This window comes from Salvia splendens, chromosome 5 (genome assembly GCF_004379255.2).
Source record: "Salvia splendens isolate huo1 chromosome 5, SspV2, whole genome shotgun sequence".
Lineage (NCBI taxonomy): Eukaryota > Viridiplantae > Streptophyta > Magnoliopsida > Lamiales > Lamiaceae > Salvia > Salvia splendens.
The window spans coordinates 1,271,099-1,292,775 of record NC_056036.1 but is presented as its reverse complement, the minus strand read 5'-3'; the positions used below and the strand labels follow the sequence as shown (position 1 = coordinate 1,292,775).

Sequence of the window (21,677 nt, the reverse complement as noted above, 5' to 3'; positions counted from 1 at the left end):
GGGCATGATCTAATGTGAAAGTGAAAATAAGATGCTCACATCATATACTTTTGATTACATAAGTACGAATTTCCATTTTTTCCATGGAGTAGTAAAAAAGAGTAATAATTGTAGGGAATATATTTCTTTGGACAGTAGGTAAAAGACTAAGATATGAGGTGTATCGCACCACATTTTTATGTACAATTTTCATGATTTTATATTTTAATTTACCGAAAATTTTAAATACAAATTTCTAAGTTTGAATAGTACGGTGTGTGATTTTAATCATATAAGTTTTTAATGTTGTATATTTTGTCTTACATTTCCTTTATTTTCTATTTACACTCCAAGTCATGACTAATTCCAATATTTTTAGTTAAGTCCATTTTAATACTCCAAGTCATGACTACTCGTGATATTATTCAATATGACTATAAATGTTGTGCCTACAAAATTCAAAATACGTGTACATAATATCAAAGGCATCTTTGAGAAATTAAAAAAATGAATAACTCCTATGATTATATGTTGGGCCTACGTAGATTTGCATATCTCTTTGTGATATTTAATGGGTTCAGAAATGCTTGTAACAGATATGGGCTGTCAAAGGCCCATATTTAATGCCTAAGTGATGTTCATTGGAAAATATTCTTCTATGTTTGATTGAATGCAACATTGAAAAATACTATTAAGGTTTATAATCTAGGATAAAATATTTAGTGTAACAAATAAAATTGGATATTTAGTGAACTTAGACAAGAAAGTTTATACGAATTATTCATAGAGATATGATTAGATAGTGTAACGTTACCACAATGAATTATTCATCACTGGCACATGTTGGGCCATAGCTCTGCGGTTGGGCCCTATTCATATTTTCATAGTCCCATGTGTTAAATTATGCAATTTAAAATGTATTTTCAATTATTTTATCGTGAAAACCCCAACTAGGCACTAACTAATTCATTAATATAATTTATCTAAGTTAACTAATAAATAAAAAGAGAAATTATATAGTTACTGATTAATTAATTTAGCTTAATTTAATCCAAGTTGATTAGTCATGAATAAATCAGAAACTCACTTTATAGTACTAGCATGTTAATTTTATTTTAGACGAACAAACTTATTTACTATCTTCCCATATCACGTGAAGTTTATTTTGAAATATCCTGCCAATAATATTTATGGACAATGATATAAAATAAAAATAAATCACTCTAATTCTCTCTATTAAATTTTGTTCTGACAGTTTATATATATACTTTCTACGTCCTAAGGAAGATGATTTCTTTCTTGGGCGACATGAAATTTTATGCAGTTTTATTTTATATATTAAATAGAGAAAATAAAATAAGAAAGAAGAAATAAAGTAGAGATAAATAAATTTTTATTTATAATAATTAATATCTTAGATGAAAAAAACTATGAAAGGAAAACGGGTATTTGAGTTGAAAATGGAGTACGTTATAAAGCTACAAAATCCAATTGATGGGTTTTGTTTGAGAATTGTTATTTAAGCCGTGCATAGGCATAAAAAGACATTAAATATTAATTTTGCAGGTGTAGGATAGGTCATAGAGTATAGATTCATGGCAGCCTAAGAAAACAAAATCATTAAAAACACCTGAAAAACAGGACACTTCACATGATTCAAAAAACAATCGACTCATACTACATATATTTAATAAATAATACTAATGCTATTGACTTGAATTAATTAAATTACGTAGAACTCCCCCGTCCTAAAAAACCTTATACATTATATAAATTTTAATATGTAATTAATAAAATAAAATAGAAATGAAAAAAAAACAAAAGAGAAGGAAATTAACGAATAATAGAAGAAGTATTAGTTAATTGTGGAATCCATCTTATAAATGATGTATAGAATTATTATTTACTCCCTCCGTCCGTGAATAGGAGTCTCATTTCTATCCGACTGGATTTTAAGAAATGTTAAGAAAATTGATTGGAATAAAGTTAGTGGAATATGAGTTCGACTTGTATATATTGGTTTTAAAAGACATGTGAGTGGATTGAGTTAGTAGAACGTGGGGGCCTCTTACCATTTATAGTAATAATGAACTAGGACTCCTATTCGCGGACGGACTAAAATAGCAAAATGAGACTCCTATTCGCGGACAGAAGAAGTATTAAAAACTTTCTAAATTAGATTTAGTTTAATTTTTAAAATATATTCTAAAATGATTAAACTAGTCTATTTTTTTAATGGCGATGATATTATATAACGTCGAGCTAAAATGGTGGTTATTGGGACTAAAATGAGGTTGCTTATACCTCATAATCTGTGAATGAATTGGGATTAGAGCATCCGCATCGGCGTCTCGATGCGGGCTCGGTCTCGTCCCGGCGAGACGAGACCGCATCGAGATGCCGATGCGGATGCTCCGTCTCGTCGCATAACCCGTCTCCGTCTCATCGAGACCGCATCGAGGCTGTCTCGCCACGCGCCAGCGCCAAATAATTTTAAAAATTTTAAAAATTTAACGGTAATATTACCGTTTGAAACAGTAATTTTATTTATTTTTTTATTCTATAAATACTTCTATCTCTTTCATTCTACCCACAAACACACTATCTCTCATCTTTTTTCTTCTTATCACTATCATATCAACTCTCTTTCCTGTCCAATTCTTCTCACAAATTTAATCCATTCATAGATCCATTTGAGCAAATGCGTCGAATGATGGAAGAATCGCTAGAAGCAGATCGACGTAGGGAGGAGGAAGAAGTCGCGGCGTATCAAAAGCGAACCCGGAAATACATCCATCGTGACCGGGAGGAAGTCGTCGCAAGGTTGGTATGAGATTACTTTTGTGAGAACCCGGTATGGGTAGATACCTACTTCCGTCGCCGTTTCCGCATGCGGCGGTAGCTATTTATGCATATCGCAAATACATTGACGGCCCGGGAAGAGTACTTCCAAGAAGGGTTCGACACTACTGGCCGTCCCAGTCTCACGACGCTCCAGAAATGTGCTGCAGCAATCCGTCAGCTTGCTATTGGACAAACGACAGATTTGTTCGATGAGTACCTGCACATTGGGGAAAGCACTGCGAGACTGTGTTTGATGAACTTCTACAAAGGCGTCCGGACAGCCTTCACCGACGAATTTATCAAGAAGCCAAGCACCGCAGATTGTCAGTTTCTACTCCGACTTCACGAAATAATGCACGAATTCCCCGGGATGCTCGGCAGCGTCGATTGCATGCATTGACAATGGAAGAATTGCCCTGTGGCGTGGAGGGGATCATACACGAGCGGCCACAAAGGCACCCACCCCACCGTTATACTCGAGGTCGTTGCTGACTAGCGGCTATGAATTTGGCATGCGTTTTTCGGGGTCCTCGGATTGAACAACGACGTCAACGTACTCAACCAATCCGACCTCTTCAGCGAAGTTTTGAATGGTAAAGCGTCGGCCATCAACTTCACCGTTAACAACCGCCAGTATAAAATAGGGTACTATCTTGCCGACGACATCTATCGAAGTGGCCAACTTTCGTGAAGACGTTCAACAGGCCGATAAACAAAAAAACAGACTCTTTTTGCGCAGAAGCAAGAGCCTGCTCGCAAGGATGTGGAGAGAGCGTTCGGGGTGTGTTCTACATGCTCGATTCAACATTATCAAATCCCCGGCTCGTACGTGGTTTATGCAGAATATGGTCGACATCATGTATACGTGCATAATCTTGCACAACATGATTGTCGCCGACGAAGGACCTGAGACGGGAAATTGGTTCGACCCTGAAACCCCGGGAAGCTCTACCGCAAGTAGTCCGCCTCGCAGTGGAGTGCATCCGTCTTTGCAAGAGCGGCTGTGTGTTCGGGCAAGGACACGTGATTCTATCGCCCACGCCCAACTCCAGTAGGATCTAATGGAGCACATTTGGGCAAAATTTGGCAACTGTTATACGATCAACGCATCACTTTCCATAATTATGCGGATTTCAATAAATTGTAATATTAGGATTTCAATTATGTATTTTTTGTATTTTCGGATGTTGTAATTTTCGTGATTTTTAATGATTTTATGAATTATTAGTATTAATTTAATATTTCAATGAAATATTAATTGAATTTGTTGGAAATAAAAATAAAAAATGAAATTGAATGAATAGTTAAGGGATGAGATGGTTAAGAGATGGAGGGATGCAAATGCGGTATTTTAGTTAAGAGATGGGGTAAAAAGTGCAGTGGGACCTATAAATAATGAATGAATGATATAGTTAAGAGACGTACTCCTTCCGTCCCGCACTACTCGCACTTATTTCCTTTTTGGACGTCTCAAGTTACTTGCACTCTTTTCATTTTTAGTAAAAAATTTCACCTAGAGCCGTCATTTTTGACTTTCCTATACGCTCATTCCTTAATCTTCGAGCCGAAAAGGAAATGAGCGAGTAGCTCGGGACGGATGGAGTATTTAGATTGGGATGCAAATGACCTTAAAATCATTAGATGATGTGATATCTGATAAATGAAATTTTAACTGATTTGGAATTGAATTTAAGTCTGCCAGCATGGATGGCCGTGGAATTCCAAACATACAAATCTCCATATAAATGTTTCTTTATCCAATATTGATTTGGCAATAAAGAAAAAAGTTTCATAATTTAATTAGAAAACGAAGAAGCTCGTGAGCACAGTGAATAGTTTTGGTAGGTTGTATTGATGAAAGAAGGAAAAGAAATTGTGAAAAGATTTGTGATAGTGATTGATGGGCAGAAAAAAAGATGCTCAAATTTCAGCAGCAAAGCTGACTATCCATCATTTATTTGCTTACCATTTTCATTGCAGTGATTCCCGTGACTCTCCAATAAATTTAAAATTAATCTCAGAATTATCGGACGCAAAATTATTTAAATTAAAACGAATTTTGTTTTATGGACTGAGATAATATCACAATTATGATAGATCATAAACGAATTCTGTTTTATGGACTTGAGATAATATCACAATTATGAATGAATCAGAATTTAGAGCACCCATAGCGGTGTGGACTAGCAATAGTTCAGCCTAAAACTCCTCCTAATACATTATTACAGTTTCACAACTGTCTAGCCAATGCCCTAGTGAAGTAATAACTTAGCAATAGCCCAGCCGATCTAGTTATCCGGAGAAAAATAAACACAAAAAACACCAACGAAATGGGCATAGAAGACAACACACGTGAAACTTTATTCTAACCAAAAATGAAATTATAGTTAAAATAACATTATTTGATATCCAGAAGCGGGCCCCACAGACAAGGAAGCCCCTATATGTAATGAAATACATGCACTGCAACAACCAAAATTTTCAGACAGTGAGAAAAACCAACAAATAAAAAAATGTCGAGTTCCGATTCATTTCTGCGGCAGCTAGGCAGCGGCTACCAAATCTGGGAGTCAGCCTCGAATCGGTGGGGCGGTGGAGAGAATGGGATGTTTGCGATGAAGAAGAGGGTGATGGTGGTGGTGGATCAGTCCTCGCACACGAAACACGCAATGATGTGGGCGCTCAACCACGTCGCCGACAAGGGCGACATCTTCACTCTTCTCCACGTCGTTTCCGACGCCTACTCGTCTTCTTCGTCTCACTACCTCGCCACGTCACTCGGCTCTCTCTGTAAGGCGTGTAAGCCCGAGGTCAGTTTTCATGCCGTAATTTCCGCTTTTATCGCCTTTTCTTCCAAACAGGGTCTTCTTAGCTTTGAAAACTTGGATTTTTTTTATTGTTTTTTCCTAAATTGTCGGAAAAGTTAAATTTTGATTGAATTATGGTTGGTTAGTGAATTTAAAACTAAGTAGTGAAAACTATTGTGTTTGAATTTATTGTTATCATTTAAATTTAAAAGTGTATATGTTGTAGTAAGTAAAAGTTAATTGAGGTAGTCTATTAAGGAAACTAGTAGCAGTATCATTTGATTGGAAACTACAACTTTTTTTTAGAAATGAGAAAATTATGAATTTTATGATTGGTTTGACTCAGAAATTGAATAAAATTTATTTTTTAAACAATTTGTCCTAAGTTTTTTCTTGGACATGTGAAAATGCTTGATGATTCTTGACTCAATTATGCAGTTTTCTTACCTTGCTTATTAATTGCTTTCAAATTAGATCTTTGCTTTGCGTATGATTGGATTTTTTTAATCCTATTTTTATTGGAATTGTAAAATTGCTTAATGTGTTTGGGTGGGAATTTGACTGTTTGTTGTCTGAAAAACATAGGTTGAAGTGGAAGCATTAGTAATTCAAGGACCAAAAATGGATACTGTAATAAACCAAGTTAAGAAGCTTGAGGTTTCTGTTCTAGTCCTAGGCCAGAAGAAGCAGCCATCTCCATTCCTCAACTGGTGAGATTAATACTGACTGAATAAATTAAGATTAAAGATTATGTTTTTAATTTTTAAATTATTCAAAATTGGCAGCTTGTGTTTGAAGAGCAGCTCAGAGGTGTTTGTGGATGAATGCATCAATAATTTGGAGTGTTTGGCAATAGGTGTAAGAAAGCAGAGCAAAACAGTTGGTGGATACCTCATCAGCACAAGATGGCACAAAAATTTCTGGCTTTTAGCTTAGGATCTCTTCTCTCTTCCTTTAACACCACTCTGTAATTTTAACTGACAGCTGATGCCCTATGTTTGTTTATCATTTTGCTTAGTTTTCAAATTATTCCATTGAATTGGATAATAGAGAGTCAAGTAAAAAAATATTATATAGGAGCATAAAAAGAGGGAATATAATAAGAAAGGTTAAAATAATTGATTTTTTGCAGAATAAAATATTAACTGGGATGTAGGGAGTATAAAGCATTTTGAAATTTCTTGCACTAGATCACTTGATAATTAAATGAAAAAATAAAATAGAAGAAATAATAAAGTAAGGAAATAAATTGATAGATTTTTACAAAAAAAATTTGACACATTTAAATTTGGGAGAAGGGAGTTGAAGGCATGTAGGATTTTCTTGCACAAGATTATGTGATAATCTTACTCCATTCTCAATCTGATTATAGTCTATCCAATACCAAAAGAAGAAGAAATCTTCCATTTTCAACAAGTAAACATCTAATAGTGTTTTCTGCTACAAACAAGGTTCAAACTTTGTCATCTAATTTGTCACTTACTAATGGGAGCAGCTCCATCTTGCTTCGTGGGGTCCGGGGCGTCCGAGGCGTACGGGGGGTTCCGGGCGATTGGGACGAGAGCATGTGCCTCACGTACCCGTAGAACGTGCATCCGACGAGGGTTATGGAGCATCCGACCGCGTTCATCATAGAGATCGGGTTGCGGAAGATCAGCCACGAACATGTCACTGCAACAGCAACCTACATACGAAAGAGAGAAACCGGATTTGTCCACTACTCGATAATATGTACGATAAATGTGGCGAGAGGAGACACGAAACCCTCACCTTGAGGTTTCCGGCAACATTGAAGGTCACAGCAGTGGTGGAGTGAATGACGTAGAAGATGGAGAAGTTGAGGCAAAAGGCCAACACTCCGGACCCAAATATGATGACGAGAGACGAGGAAAGAGAAGGGCATGTATAGAGCCATGCCACGACGCCTGAACCTTCGAGCAACAAGGCGGGCACGGCCAATATCATCGTTGCAAATGGTGCCATATAATACACTGTGTTTATACTGCAATCGGAACAAAAAAGAACAGATTAACTTGAAAGTCGAACATAGGAAAAAACGAAAGACTTTGATAACGAACAATCAATACAAGTAATACGGCATCATTTGGCCAAATTAAGCACAAACACTTAGCTCAATTTGACCCAATTAATTGTGCAATTTGATCATATATAATTGAGAACGAAAAACGACTGTGATGGGATGGGAAGAACGAAGGAACGACATATATTACCTATCAAATTTGTAGCCATGTAACAGAGACTCTGCAAGAATGGTTTTTGTGGAAGTAGCAAGACAGCCAAACAAAGCAGCACAAAACCCGAACATGTTGAAACTGAGCTCCGTGATGGATGTGAGAAGAATCCCTCCAACAATGGGAATCAACGAGGCCCAAATCTTCCAGTCGAAGTACTTCTTCCAGATAAGCCACTGCAATAACACTGTTCCAACAGCACAAGAAAACAGAAAGCATTTTACCACTGTGTCGTCAACACAAAAACGCAAGAATAATTTACTCATCAAAGCCAATGACAACACTCCTACTCACCTGTGGTTGCGGGGGTGAAAGATTTGATGGTTTGCATGAAGGAAACAGGTATATATCTCAGGCTAACATTTCCCAACACTATGTTGATACAAAATATAAACGACATAGGAAATATCCGCCTCCATCGATCTTCAGGATCCACTGAAATGAGTGGCTTAAGTTTTAGCACTTTAATTATCACGTACGCACCAATGGCCGAGGATATAAAGTGAACACACGACACTGTCAATGGAAACTTAAAGTCCAGTTTCTGCCAAGTATAACAACAAAAAGGAATGGTTATGATAAACGACAAGGAAAGACGACTGCAATCAAAGACATTCATCATCGATATTTCCACATAGCAATGTGAGGTAAATTCATTAACAAACACAATGAGATGACAAACAATCAATCTAACCAAGATTCGTTTGACACAGGTAACCCAAAATGTCCCCTCACCCTCCTAATCGGGGACATGAAAGATATCAATCTAATACTTATGAAACACTTGCAGTAATTTACATTAGGACTGATATAAAGAGGAAACAAGTTCTTCAATTTGAATGAGGACTAAACGAATCTAATGGCTCAATGTTTCCCTCGCCATCTTAATTGCTCGGGGACTTGAAAGATATTGACCTAATACAATCTAACAGTAGAAGTAATATACACTAGGACTGAAATTAAGAGGAAACAACTTCTTCAATTTGAATTAGGTAATGGCTCAACTAGATCACATCCCAAAAGCACTAAAATACTAAAAAATGATCTCAAGAAAACACACACACACACAATTGGAAGAAGCTTCATCATTACTGTGAATTAATAAGACGCACACAAATAGTATCAAGAATTGCTTCAATGATAATATCAACTGATAACAGAGCTCTACAATACTCAGAATAAGTACAGAATCACAATGTTCTCGAGGATATTCAATAAATTGAGAACAGTACTAAAATGATTCCAACTATTACTACTTACAAGATTATAAATTACTCCATTCCTCAATTTATAAAGCATAACAGAATGGCAAGAAACCATAATTCCAGCTGAGAATCAACAAAATTTAAAGAAACAGCAAAAACCCACCGATTAAAATTCAGCAAAAAACCAAATAAAGAAGCAAATCCAGAAACCCACTCCACATTACAAACCAAAACTCAAAATTTCAAGAACAAATTCCCTTCAATTTCTCTAACAAAGCATCAAGAATCAAACCTGAAAGATCCATTTATTGATGATGATAACAGTGACATTGAAACCCCACCATTGAAGAATAGCCAACACCGATCGGATTACACTCCACTGACAAAACCTACCCTCCTCCATAACTTTTTTACAAACCACCCAGATAAAAAATTCCGAATAAAAATCCAAACTTTTTCAGAAAATGAGATGGAAAATTCAGATCAAACGGGCCCAAGAGAAAAACCCAGATGAATTTTCACAATTTGGCGACGGGAAAGGCTGGGGGTAGCCTGCCCGACTGATGGCATGAAGAACTGAAGTGTTTTAATTTCAAGAAAATTAAATGTAATTTTGTGTGTAACTCTTTTATTTTGAGTGTAATTGTGTTGTTAATTATTGTTACTGCGTTTTAAAATTGGTGGAATGCAAAAAGTGTGAGGAAAATGGGATTCTCATTTCTTCACTAACTTAATCACGTCTTTATTGCATAATGTTACACCCACATTACACGCAAATTGTGTGAAAATTGGAGATGTGAAATTTATATTTTGGCCACTTTTAACGAAAAATATTTTCATCTAGGATAGTAGGATATAGTATCTCATTCACTAATTGTGAATATTTGATGTTTAGTTGATGCCACTTTAATAAATTCTATTCTAAGGCGTAACTAATATATTGTCATCAATGCAAACCGAAACTTATGGTGAATACGAATAGTTCGATAAATTAAAAAGGATGGGATTAAAAATTTCTAATCCAAAAACAAATTCTTAGATCAAATAGCCCCCATCCCCAAATAATGCTCATCGGGAACTAGATTTGTTGGCCTTAGTTGAAAAAATTCTTTTAGCTTTTATGCATTTAATTTTCTTTAGTTTTAGGAATTTTTTTTTCCTAGACAAAGGGTTCTTCACCATATAATTTTCAAGAGGGAATCTCATTTTTTATCCACGAACTTTGCCAAAATATCATTTTAGGTCCGTGAACTTTGAAAATATCATTTTAGGTCCGTGAACTTTGAATTAATATCATTTGAGTTACTTTTTACTATTTCCAAATTTTTTTAGACGAAAATACCCTCAATACCTTAAAGTGTATATATTTTTAATAAATTTATCATATACTCATAATTTTTTATAAATATCTTTACAATATATTTTTGACAAATTTTCTAAATATAATTTAACCTTAAATATTATCACTTAATTTTGTGACATGCAAGTAAAATTGCTTCTTCAATTTTTTATATTAATTTTTTTAAAAATTGAATAAAGAACTTTTCTTTAATAATAAAAAATTGAATAAAGATCTTTTTATAAATATCTTTACAATATATTTTAAACAAATTTTCTAAATATAATTTGACCTTAAATATTATCACTTAATTTTGTGACATGCAAGTAAAATTGCTTCTTCAATTTTTTATATTAATTTTTTTTAAAAATTGAATAAAGAACTTTCTTTAATAATAAAAAATTGAATAAAGATCTTTTTATAAATATCTTTACAATATATTTTTGACAAATTTTTAAAATATAATTTGACCTTCAATATTATCATTTAATTTTGTGACATGCAAGAAACGATCTTTATTATATTTTTTATTATTAAAGAAAAATTCTTTATTCAATTTTTAAAAAAATTAATATAAAAAATTGAAGAAGCAATTTTACTTGCATGTCACAAAATTAAGTGATAATATTTAAGGTCAAATTATATTTAGAAAATTTGTCAAAAATATATTGTAAAGATATTTATAAAAAATTATGAGTATATGATAAATTTATTAAAAATATATACACTTTAAGGTATTGAGGGTATTTTCGTCCAAAAAAACTTGGAAATAGTAAAAAGTACCTCAAAATTCAAATGATACTAACTCAAAGTTCACGGAATTAAAATGATATTTTCAAAGTTCACGGACCTATAATGATACTTTGGCAAAGTTCGTGGACCAAAAATGATGTTCCCTCAATTTTCAAACTACTTTTATCATTATTAACCAAATGCAAGTATATAATTTGTGAAATTTAACTTTTTTTCTAAAATCTCACTCACTCTACGTCTTCTAGAATGTTTGATCCAACTTATCAAACATATTCCTATCTTGTTTGTCGTTTCTTTTATGTTGAAATTAGAGTTGATCGTTGGATCTAGTATCTCAACCAACATTCTTGCCTACATATCCATGAGTTCTGTTTGTGAGGGTTCGTTTCCACCATATCAGTTACATTATGTTCCACGACGACTTTCTGTCACCACCATCGAATGATTCGAATCATATCATTTGGCATCAGAGCTTGACATATCCTTTTTAGTTCGTATCATATGGTGCTTGGTTCCCAATTTCACATCACTTCACAACCTAATTCACTTCATTCTAATTCAATGCTCAAATAGTGAGATTCATGGTTGAAAATGACTGCATTTGCATGACAATAAAGATGAGCAAGACAAAGACAAAGTCACATTTGTTATACTGGATTCGTCAACACATGACGACGACGATCCAGAAGATCATAGTCGTCACGCCATAGAGAAATCACCCTCAAATTACTCAAAACAATGAGGAAATAAGAAACTCTTTTATTCATTTCTTGAATTTCACATTCAAAAGCTAACCCACACAAACCATCTCAACACAAGAAAACCAAAACCTAGGCATTGCATTGCACACCATCTCTCTCATCCTTCTCCATCCCCCACTCATGCAGGCTGAGATGCAGCTCCGCCGCCGCAATCAAGAAATGCACCGCCTGCATCGGCGACAAGATCCCCACCACCCCCTTCAACGTCTCCAACCTCAACCTATCCGCGCTCCTCAGAACCTTATCGAAGCCCTCCTCCTTCCCCTTCAAAGCCAACCCCACCCTCTCCTCCTCCTCCTCCACAACATGAGCACCGCTCAGCTCCACCATCTCCTCATCCGCCACCGTCTCCTGCTGCTTCGCCTCCTTCTCCGTGATCCTCCTCTCCTCCCTCACCGTGCTCCGCTGCAGCTCGTCAATGAGCCCCAGCTGGTGCGCAGAGAGGTCGCTGAGGCAGAGGCTGTCATCATCAGCCTCTGCCTCAGCAGCAGCTCCAGCTCCAGAGAGTCTGGCCTCGAGGTGGAGGCCAGACTTGGAGTAGAGGAGGTGGAAGGCGGCGGAGGGGCGCCAGCCGCCGATCCAGATGAAGGCGTGCTCGAGGCGGCTGGTCCACGGCGGGGAGAGGAGGAGGAAGACGTCGGTTTTGGCGCATTTGGATTTTGTGGCGTAGTATTCCTCGTAGTGGGCGAGGGTGCGAGTGACTAAGACGGAGAGAGGCGGAGAAGAGGTGGCGATTTGGGGAGATTTGGAGGCGAGGAGGAGGATGCCGATTTGCTGGCGCTGCTCGCCGATCCACTTTGTGTAGAATTCTTGGAAGTTTTCTTCTCCCATCTTTGGTTGCACGGTTCGATTGCGGGGGACATGGACGCATTTATAGGTGGAACCTTAACAGTTTGTTTTACAGTTCCCCGATAAAATGATACTCCCTCTGTCAATGAAATATTATCCAAATTTGATTTAGCGTGAGTTTTGAAAAATGGGAAAAAAAGTGATTTGAAAAATTGAGTGGAATAAGTGATTCACGTTTACATACTATAGTTTTATAATAGAATGTGAGTGTAAAAAGTCAGTGGAAAATTGAGCTCATTTATCAAAAGTAGGGAAAAGAAATAAAGTGAACAACTTTTCACGGACGAACCAAAATGACAAAACTGAATAACATTTTACGGACGGGGGAAGTAATCGAGGATTTCGGTTCAAAATTTCCTGTTTTTCATGAGTATTGTTATTTTAGACAAAAATTAGCGGTTGACCTCTGATTTACAGTTCAAAAAATATTAGAATCAAAACTGAACCGGTTAGATCCAATGGGTTTGAAAACCATAACTGTTTTAAAATGATAACTAGTGGTTTGGTTTTCTCGTTTTTTGCTAGTTTTGGGTAGAAATTATCGATTGGCCGGTGGTTTCATGTTCGAAAATAGTGGAATCAGAATCTGACCAGAATATCCGATAAGACCATTGTGGTTCATAATTTGTAATCAATGTTCAGAAATTGCTAGTTTTGATTATAAGGCATTAAATTTGCGGTTTCAGTTCAATATCGATGGTTTTCAATGATTTCTCCCAATTTCCACGTCTTTATGAAATTTAGCCAATTTTGGTCCAAAGCTAGTAATCGATCGTTGATTTACAATTCAAAACATTGAAACAAAAAACTAAATCGGTAGATCTAAGGGAGGGAGTGTTATGCTAATTCAATACTTAATTGCTAACTATAATTAAATAATAGCTACTCCATCCGTCTCGCTTTAGGAGTCATGTTGATCAATTTCGGGCGTCTCGCTTTAGGAGTCTCGGTTGTGATAAACTAATATTTATTTATTACACACTCAATAAAAAGTTGGTCTCAATATCCACTACAACATTTACTTATTACACACTAAAACACTTTATTAAAACATGTGTCCGACTCAACCAGGACTCCTAATACGGGACAGAGGGAGTATTAGATATTCAAATTAAGGGCCTAAATTATTAGCCTCGAAATGTCAATAAGATAAAAAAAAGTCAATAAGAGTATTAAGTTCAATTTACACAAATTAGTTGTAACTAACTTATGAAAAACATCTCATAATTTAAAAACGCATATAACTTTCCCGATTTAAATTATTTTTTCGCACAACATATATCAAATTAAAGATAATTTCATAAGGATTCTAACGAGATTTCACTTGCATATGTTCCGATGTCAAATTTTAAATTTTTTTCAAAAATTTTAAATTTTTTCGTACAGCAACAAATGTCAAAATAATATATAAAATATGTCAATATAATACACGTAGAATATCAATATAAACAATGTGTTAACATTCTTAAAGCATTGTGTTGATATTTTCAAAACACTATATTGACATTTTCATCCAAAACCCTAATTTGGTAATTTTTTTATCTTTTTCGATTTAATTAATAAAAACGAAAATTACACCTGACAAATTATAGACCACAAATTTTGTAAAATCATATGGTCTTAAATTAGTTGTAGTTAGCAATTAAATGTTGAGTTAGTGATTGATCACTACCGATAGATCTAATAATCATAATTTTACATTTAAGGCCTAAGATACAAATTAATCATCTTCTGTTTTTTTACAAATTTCTCTCTCCGTTAAATGAGATCCATGACCACTAACAATAATATTTGTGTCAGATAAGTGGAACAGTATATACTGACGGATGGAGTCTTATTTTAGAGCATCCGCGGTGGTCGGACCCGGAGTCCGTCCGTGCCAGCGGCGCGGCGGAATGCTGCTCGCCGCTGCGCTCTTGTAAGAGCATGTCCGTGTCAGCGAGCAGTTGACCTGGCGGCTCCTAATTGGCCAACGACAATGCCGTTGGCAAATTCAATTTTTTTTGAAAAATCGGATTTTAAATAAAAAATTCGATTAAAAATAAAAAAAAAATATTTTCCCACTTCCCGAAAATTATATCCGTTTTCTCCCCACTTTTAATTTATTTTTCAATTTTTTTCTCCAAAAATACACATTTTCATCTATAAATACATCCACTTCCACACAAAAAATTTCACACCCTACACAATTCTCATCTAAATTCTCTCATTTTCATTCTTACAATTCTCAATCTTTCTTTCACTCTTACAATAAAAAAAATATCCGACTCCGGCGATCACCCCCGGTTGGAACCACGACTCCATCCGCCCCCGATCCCGCTCCCTTTGTGCCACCTCAACCCCCCACCAACTCGTTGTGGGGGGTTTTGGCCGATATGTCAACTATGACCCCCGAGCAACTTCGATCGCGTGTGGCAATGATACGGGGTCTCCAAAGAACATTGGGGGTAGAGCAGGATTAATAGTCTTCCACGGGGGTATTTTTAGCCTTTAATTATGTACTAATTTTTATTTTTTAGGAGTTTAATTATGTAATTTTTATTTTTTAGAAGTTTAATTATGCAATTTTTAATTTTTAGGATTTTAATTATGTAACTTTTAATTTTTAGAATTTTAATTATGTAATTTTATTTTATTTTATAATTTGTAATAGTATTTCGGGTAATTTTAATGCATTTTAATATTGTGGAAATGTTTTATTTAAATTGAATAATAGAATGGTGGGTCCGGGCCTACATCCATACTCGTTGGTAAGAGTACGGATAGGGATGCACTTATGCAATGCTACCAAACTCCTCAATTTACGTAATTGCACAAAATTTTATCACTACTAATATTCATATATACCCTATATGAGGGTGGCTTAACAAAACCATTGTATTTTGTTTGTATGCAAGTGAAGTAGCACATGCCACCCGTTGTATTTTATTTGTATGCATGTGAAGTAGCACATGCCACCCACGGACTTCACGTAAATACCACAATTAAAAAAATTATCTATTTCACCTTGTTGTGAGTATTTAAACCAGTGTATTTTTTTGCTAGATAAGTAAGCAAAAAGAGAAGGAAAACGACAAAAAGTTTATGAAAATATTTAAATTAAGTGTCAGAGAAGGGAAATAGAAATTTCTATTTTTAGACAAATATAAAAATTTATAAGACCATCCACAATAGGCGCCCAGCGACCGCCCAGCCGAGCGCCGGGGCTGGGCGGTTCGCTGGGCGGTCTATTGCAGCTGCCCAGCGGCTGAGTGGAGAGAGAAACCGCGCAGCGCTGGGCGGTTATGTGGCGCTGGGCGGTCGGTTGGGCGGTCCGTTCGGCGCTATTGCAGCGCCCGGATCGCCCAGCGCACGGCCTAGCGCGAAAATTAATTTTTTTTTCCGAAACACTATATATACGCGCTTTGCTCGTCATTTTCATTCGCACTACTTGTTTTCCGAAACACTATATATACGGAGACGAGGAGTGAATTGTCACTCTTTTTTATTAATGTATTTTTTAAAAAATTAATGTACTTTTTTTAAATTATTGTACTTTTTTAAATTTTAATAGTATTATTAAACTTTTCCCGTATATGTCTCGTAAATTAAATTTCGCATATTGTGTGATTGTTAATTATTTCATTTTGTATATATTTGTTAATAGTGATGTGGATATTATGTGGCTAGGCTATGACTGGGCTATTGCTGGGCTATTTGCTTGTTTTGATGATGTGGCAGGAGGATTTTTAGTGCTGCTGGCAGTGGCTAGGCTATGGCTGAGCTATTGCTGGGCTATTCCTATTGTGGATGGCCTAACAGATTTATATTTGGAGATAAAATGGAGGGGACTATGATCGAACACGTAATAAAGATGCAACCATCGATGAAGGTAGAGTTAGATTTGTAGTTTCAATGTGTGGGATAGAATCATTTACGAGGAATTTGTGCACCAATTATTGACGAGAAATCGAATCTCTCACAATAAAATGTGATAAAATAGACCTTTTTTTTGTCTAAAATGGAGTACTCATAAAAATTATTATACCAATTCTTATGCATGATTGGTTTAAATTGCATTTTAATTTAATGCGTCGAGTTTAGTGTCCTATCATAAATAAATTAACCAAATCTCCAATTTCAAACTAAAGAGATATTTTTGAGTTCAAACTAAAAAAATTACAAATATATATATAGCAAAAACCATCTCTTTCAATTTCTAATTGTCGTATGGCCTTCGTTGGTCAAAAACTTTAAATATTACCAACCACACATTCTGTATCCATTTTTTTTAATCCTTTTATTTTAAAAAACAAAGTAGTCATATTTTGTTTTTAACATGTCTTGTAAAAGTAAAATAACCATTTTATTAACAAAGCACATTAGATTGCTTAAGTTATATCCATTTGATTGGGGCCTTGGCCCATACAAAGCCCAGCGCAACCATCACAGACTCTAAGCCCACATTCAGCATTTGATCACCCAATTAAAAAGCCTACAATTGAAGAAGTCGAGCCCAACAAACACCAACAAATGCGGATGCAGTTTGTTTTAGCATAAGCTATGTATTTTAAATTTTGAGTAAGAATATACATTAAATTATCTAAACCCTAAACAATTAACATAAAATACTGAAAATGCGACTATGTTACATAATTATATTTTTTTTGCTATGATTGGAGTTTTGTATAATATTCACACAAAATATCAAAAATTAGACAATATTGTATGAGTTAAAACAACAAAATTTTTCTTTGTCGAGGCTTAATCCTCCTCACACTATAATGTGCTCGACGGTTTGTATCAATGTAATATAAACCCCTTATAGTAGCATTTTCTCTATCAAAAAAGTCAAATCCCATAAGATCTGAATTTCTATAGTAATTTTCTACTTAATATTTTATGAGGCATAAATGTTTTATAGTACTATAGTATATAGATATTTATATAGATGATTCATAAATAAGTACCAATTAGTCATTCATTTCATCTTGCCAAAATGAAAACCATACAATGCCATCGTATGTTGTATCCAAATACACTAACAAACGTATATCCGCATTAGTGCGTGTAGAACTCTACGAAACCGGCAGTTCTTGGACACGTGGCCTTCTGTCGGAGAGATCCAGTGATGTCCCCACGGTTGCTTTTCTCTTGTTACCATTGCTGCAGTTCTTATCAATTTCACTGCCTTCTCTCTTAGCGTTGTTAGATTTTTCAATTTCGGCAATAGCGTTTTCTTCGCAGGGACTATAATTAGTTGAACTAATAAGATTAGAATGGATTTTTTCCACATCTGATAATTTCACAGGTTTCAATAAGAACTCTTCTGCTCCTCCTTCCAAACACCTGTTTAACAATCAAAATCAATAGATTATTAATTATAGAAAAATCGAAATTAGTTGTAAAAGAGTATTTTTCTTATAGAATTTTAAAATATTGTAGATTAAAAAGGTCACATGTATCAAAAATATACTCCATCCATCTCAAGTTAATTGGAACATATTTTTATACCGTGAGATTTAAGAAAATGGTATTTATTAAGTTAGGTTGAGAAATTAAAATAAATAAATAAATAGAAAATAGATTAAACTGGTTGGTTTTTACCAAAATAGACAGTTATTCGTTTAACTTCAGATGTCTCAAAAAGAAATACAAATCGATTAATATATGACAGAAGAAGTAATATAGAGAGAGACTGGTTATCATGAATGCTATATTCTCTTTTTCATGAGAACATGGTATTAATATGTGAAAAAATAGTCTAATTTATGGATGATATAAATTTTAATACGTACATGTTAAAAGTAACACATATAAAGAGAAAAACTAGGCAAAGTGGGATAGAGAGAGAGAAAAAGTGGTGAGAAAATTTTCATAATTAGAAATGAAACTAATTTTGATGGATCAATCAAAATGAAAAAATGTGACGATTTTTCGTGAATAGAGAAAGTATAAAATTATTGCACACGAAAAAATTCGTCCTTCGTGGATTTCGAATCTGTGTTGCAACAAATACAACAAAGGAGACACATCCACCGTATGATTTTTGCAAACAAAGGGGTGAAAATTAATTTTGAAATGATAACTAAAAGGGAGTGAGTTGTGATTTTGCTTACATATTGATTCTTGAAGGTACATTCTCAGATGACATAACCACAACTGGAACATCTTTCCAAGAAGAATCCTATAAAAAATGAATTACAAATAAATTATACTCCCTTTTGGTAAGAGCAAAAAAAAACTCTTTATTATGATGTTTTGTAGAGTAACCAACCTTAATTCTTTTTAGTAAATCATAGCCACTGATTCCAGGCATGCTGTAATCTGTCATGATCAGGTTAACTTTTGATACCTGAAATTTGATCACAATTTTACATAATTAAATTGCTTATGTAAAATGAAAAAAATCAATACAAACGCATGGTATATTAATAATAATAATAATAATAATAATTTGAATATTTTCTAAAAGTTCAATATTGTTACTGATTTGATCTGACTAACATATGTCAGAGAGAGAATATTACTACAGTAATAATTTGAAAAAGAAGGAAAATGGGGCAGCTTTAGGTTTTAAAAGCACAAAGTTTTTACCAACTTTAACTTTCTTTTACTAATTTTGGCATGTTAACTTTGTCAAAATTTTCATCCTTCAATCATGGAACTGTAGCCTCTTTTAGGAGAAGTACTCGAAAAACCTAGAAAAAAAAGTTACCTCTGCTCCACTGCACATTATTTCAATAGTACCATGGTAAAATTAAAATGTTTTTTAATTATCACTTTTATTATTCTTGCAAAATTAAACCTTCGTACCATATGATATCCCCCAAGTGTGATGAAACCATACGATATATGAACAATATGGAGGGTTCAGTGATAAAAAAACATTAAGGGCTCCTTTGGTTTATCGGTTGACTATTGGAAGGTACTATAAAACATGTGGAGTATTAATATTAGTACAAATTGTCACTAAAATTATGAATTTTGGACAAATTCAGGTTTAACTTTAAAAGTTGATTGTAGAATTAAGTTTTTCTCAATTTTCCCACAAGTCTAATTAGGGTGCGACATCGGAAAACTCTACGAGGTCAAGACTATCTGCGAATTTTATCATTTTTCTCGGCACACTTCACAAATAACGCAATCATGTCATCAATTTAAAACACTTGTGTACCAAATTAACAACATACGTCAAATAGGAAATCAAAATATTTCGTGATGAGAAAATTGACCAAATTATGGTTTTACTGGCTGGTTTTCAAAGTTGCAGGACCAGCCAAAATTCATAATTTTTCGGACACTTTGACCTTAATATTATGAATTTGTGAATTTTCACAAATAAGATAGTCCATTTAGAAAAAAATTGAGTTTGTGAAAAAACATAACAAAAAAGGCTTAATTAATTGTATTTACCTCTGATTTTGACGATAAAGATTCACAAGAAAGTTGTGTGGAAGATGGAGAAGATAATGGCGATGATCTTTCACATTCATTTTGTTGATGAATATCCACCAATCCCAAATATTCGAGTGCCTTATCCCCCGATTCCACGCAAGTAACTGCATCACAAATTCATCACTTTTAGTATGAGAGAGGGAGAGAGAAATAGAGAGAGAGAGAGAGAGAGAATCGAACCTTGGTATGAAGAGAAAGTGAGGAGCCTCTCCAAGAGCATTCTATCGATATTACTATCATCCACAGCCAATACATGGAAGGGGTGTTTCTCTTCTTCACCTCTTTCAGAAACCATAGTCAATTTCAAGAATTGTGTGTGTGTGTTTTGAATTTGTTGTTGGTGAATTGGTAATTTGTTTATTATGATCTAGTATGTGTGTGTGTGTGTGTGGATGGTGCAAGAGAAAGAGAGAGGTGTGGGTTTTATTGAGTAGTTGAGAAGCAAAAACTGTGTGTGCAGAGAAATGTTGGGTTATGGTTATGGTTATGGTTATGGTTATGGTAAGAGGATAGTGATTTACTACAACGACACACAAACAAGACACGCAGTGTGTGTGTGTGTGTGAGTGATCTTTCTCACTAGATTCTCTTTTTTTGGACACTCTTATTGGTACAACTACTCATGCTGCTATCTATCCGCTTCTGGGGCCCATCTCCACCCCTATTTTCTCTCTTTTTCTAGAAAAAAAAATTTTAATTAGTATTAATTCCTTACGTCCGCGATGAGAGTTCCGATATGCCATTTTAATCCGTCGGCGATTAGATTCCACGTTTTATTAACTCATGTTCATTTGATGAATTTCCTAGTATACTAGAAGTTTTCTTTATTTTTTTTGTGATGGGCTCAATTGCCTTTTTTTTGTTGTGTTGATGATTGTTTACTCACATAGAAGTATATACGTCCATTGATAAATACGTGTGTGAGTGTATCTATATATGTTGTATATCAATGCTACTTAATGCTCATGTGATTTTTATCTAAATTTTTCCTTCCGTTTTATGTTTTTTTTTCTATGTATGAATTTGAATTTGTATTATCTCTATTGATTGAGAGCATTACCAAAGAGCCTTGCTTTGATATATTTACTTCTCAAAGTCTAGCTCTTGTGGGAGTATCAAACATTTAGATTGATCAGTATTTAAGAGTTTTCTTCAATCACCACTCGACTCTATCTCGACCTTTATTTCAGGCTTTGATGTTGATGAGACTCCAACACTTGCACATGTCCGAGTATTCTATTTTGGCCCAATTTTATTATTGGATCAGTTAAAATTTCAATTCACAATTAGTGACACATTCAAATATTTACTATAGTTATTTATTAATTTGCTAAAACACTCGACTTTTTTGAGTTATATAGATAAATATCAATTTGAATTGAGCAAATTTCAAATTTGTCATCAAGATTGATAATTGTTATTTCAACGATTTGAATTGAGACGTGTAGTAC

General features: G+C 34.6%; 4 protein-coding genes across 4 annotated transcripts; 1 reads left to right on the top strand and 3 right to left on the bottom strand.

Annotated features, from left to right (window-relative positions):
• The first annotated feature begins 5,292 nt into the window (after positions 1-5,292).
• LOC121803056 lies at positions 5,293-6,638 on the top strand. The gene is made up of 3 exons (XM_042202769.1): positions 5,293-5,633; positions 6,216-6,340; positions 6,416-6,638. Exons 1-3 carry the CDS (start codon positions 5,337-5,339, stop codon positions 6,564-6,566), a joined length of 573 nt encoding a protein of 190 aa, XP_042058703.1. The 5' UTR covers positions 5,293-5,336; the 3' UTR covers positions 6,567-6,638.
• A 328-nt stretch (positions 6,639-6,966) lies between these two features.
• On the bottom strand, positions 6,967-9,701 carry LOC121803054 (UDP-galactose transporter 1-like). The gene is made up of 5 exons (XM_042202768.1): positions 9,380-9,701; positions 8,177-8,426; positions 7,862-8,069; positions 7,401-7,632; positions 6,967-7,314 (listed from the first exon to the last, which is right to left on the bottom strand). The coding sequence occupies exons 1-5, from the start codon at positions 9,488-9,490 to the stop codon at positions 7,084-7,086; spliced, it is 1,032 nt and encodes a 343-aa protein (XP_042058702.1). The 5' UTR covers positions 9,491-9,701; the 3' UTR covers positions 6,967-7,083.
• Positions 9,702-12,009: 2,308 nt separating this feature from the next.
• Positions 12,010-12,771, bottom strand: LOC121802583 (protein DELAY OF GERMINATION 1-like). The gene has a single exon (XM_042202267.1). It carries the CDS (start codon positions 12,769-12,771, stop codon positions 12,010-12,012), a length of 762 nt encoding a protein of 253 aa, XP_042058201.1.
• A 4,960-nt stretch (positions 12,772-17,731) lies between these two features.
• On the bottom strand, positions 17,732-20,780 carry LOC121805330 (two-component response regulator ARR17-like). Its single transcript, XM_042205136.1, has 5 exons — positions 20,407-20,780; positions 20,185-20,330; positions 19,046-19,123; positions 18,888-18,955; positions 17,732-18,117 (listed from the first exon to the last, which is right to left on the bottom strand). Exons 1-5 carry the CDS (start codon positions 20,519-20,521, stop codon positions 17,847-17,849), a joined length of 678 nt encoding a protein of 225 aa, XP_042061070.1. The 5' UTR covers positions 20,522-20,780; the 3' UTR covers positions 17,732-17,846.
• Positions 20,781-21,677: the final 897 nt, after the last annotated feature.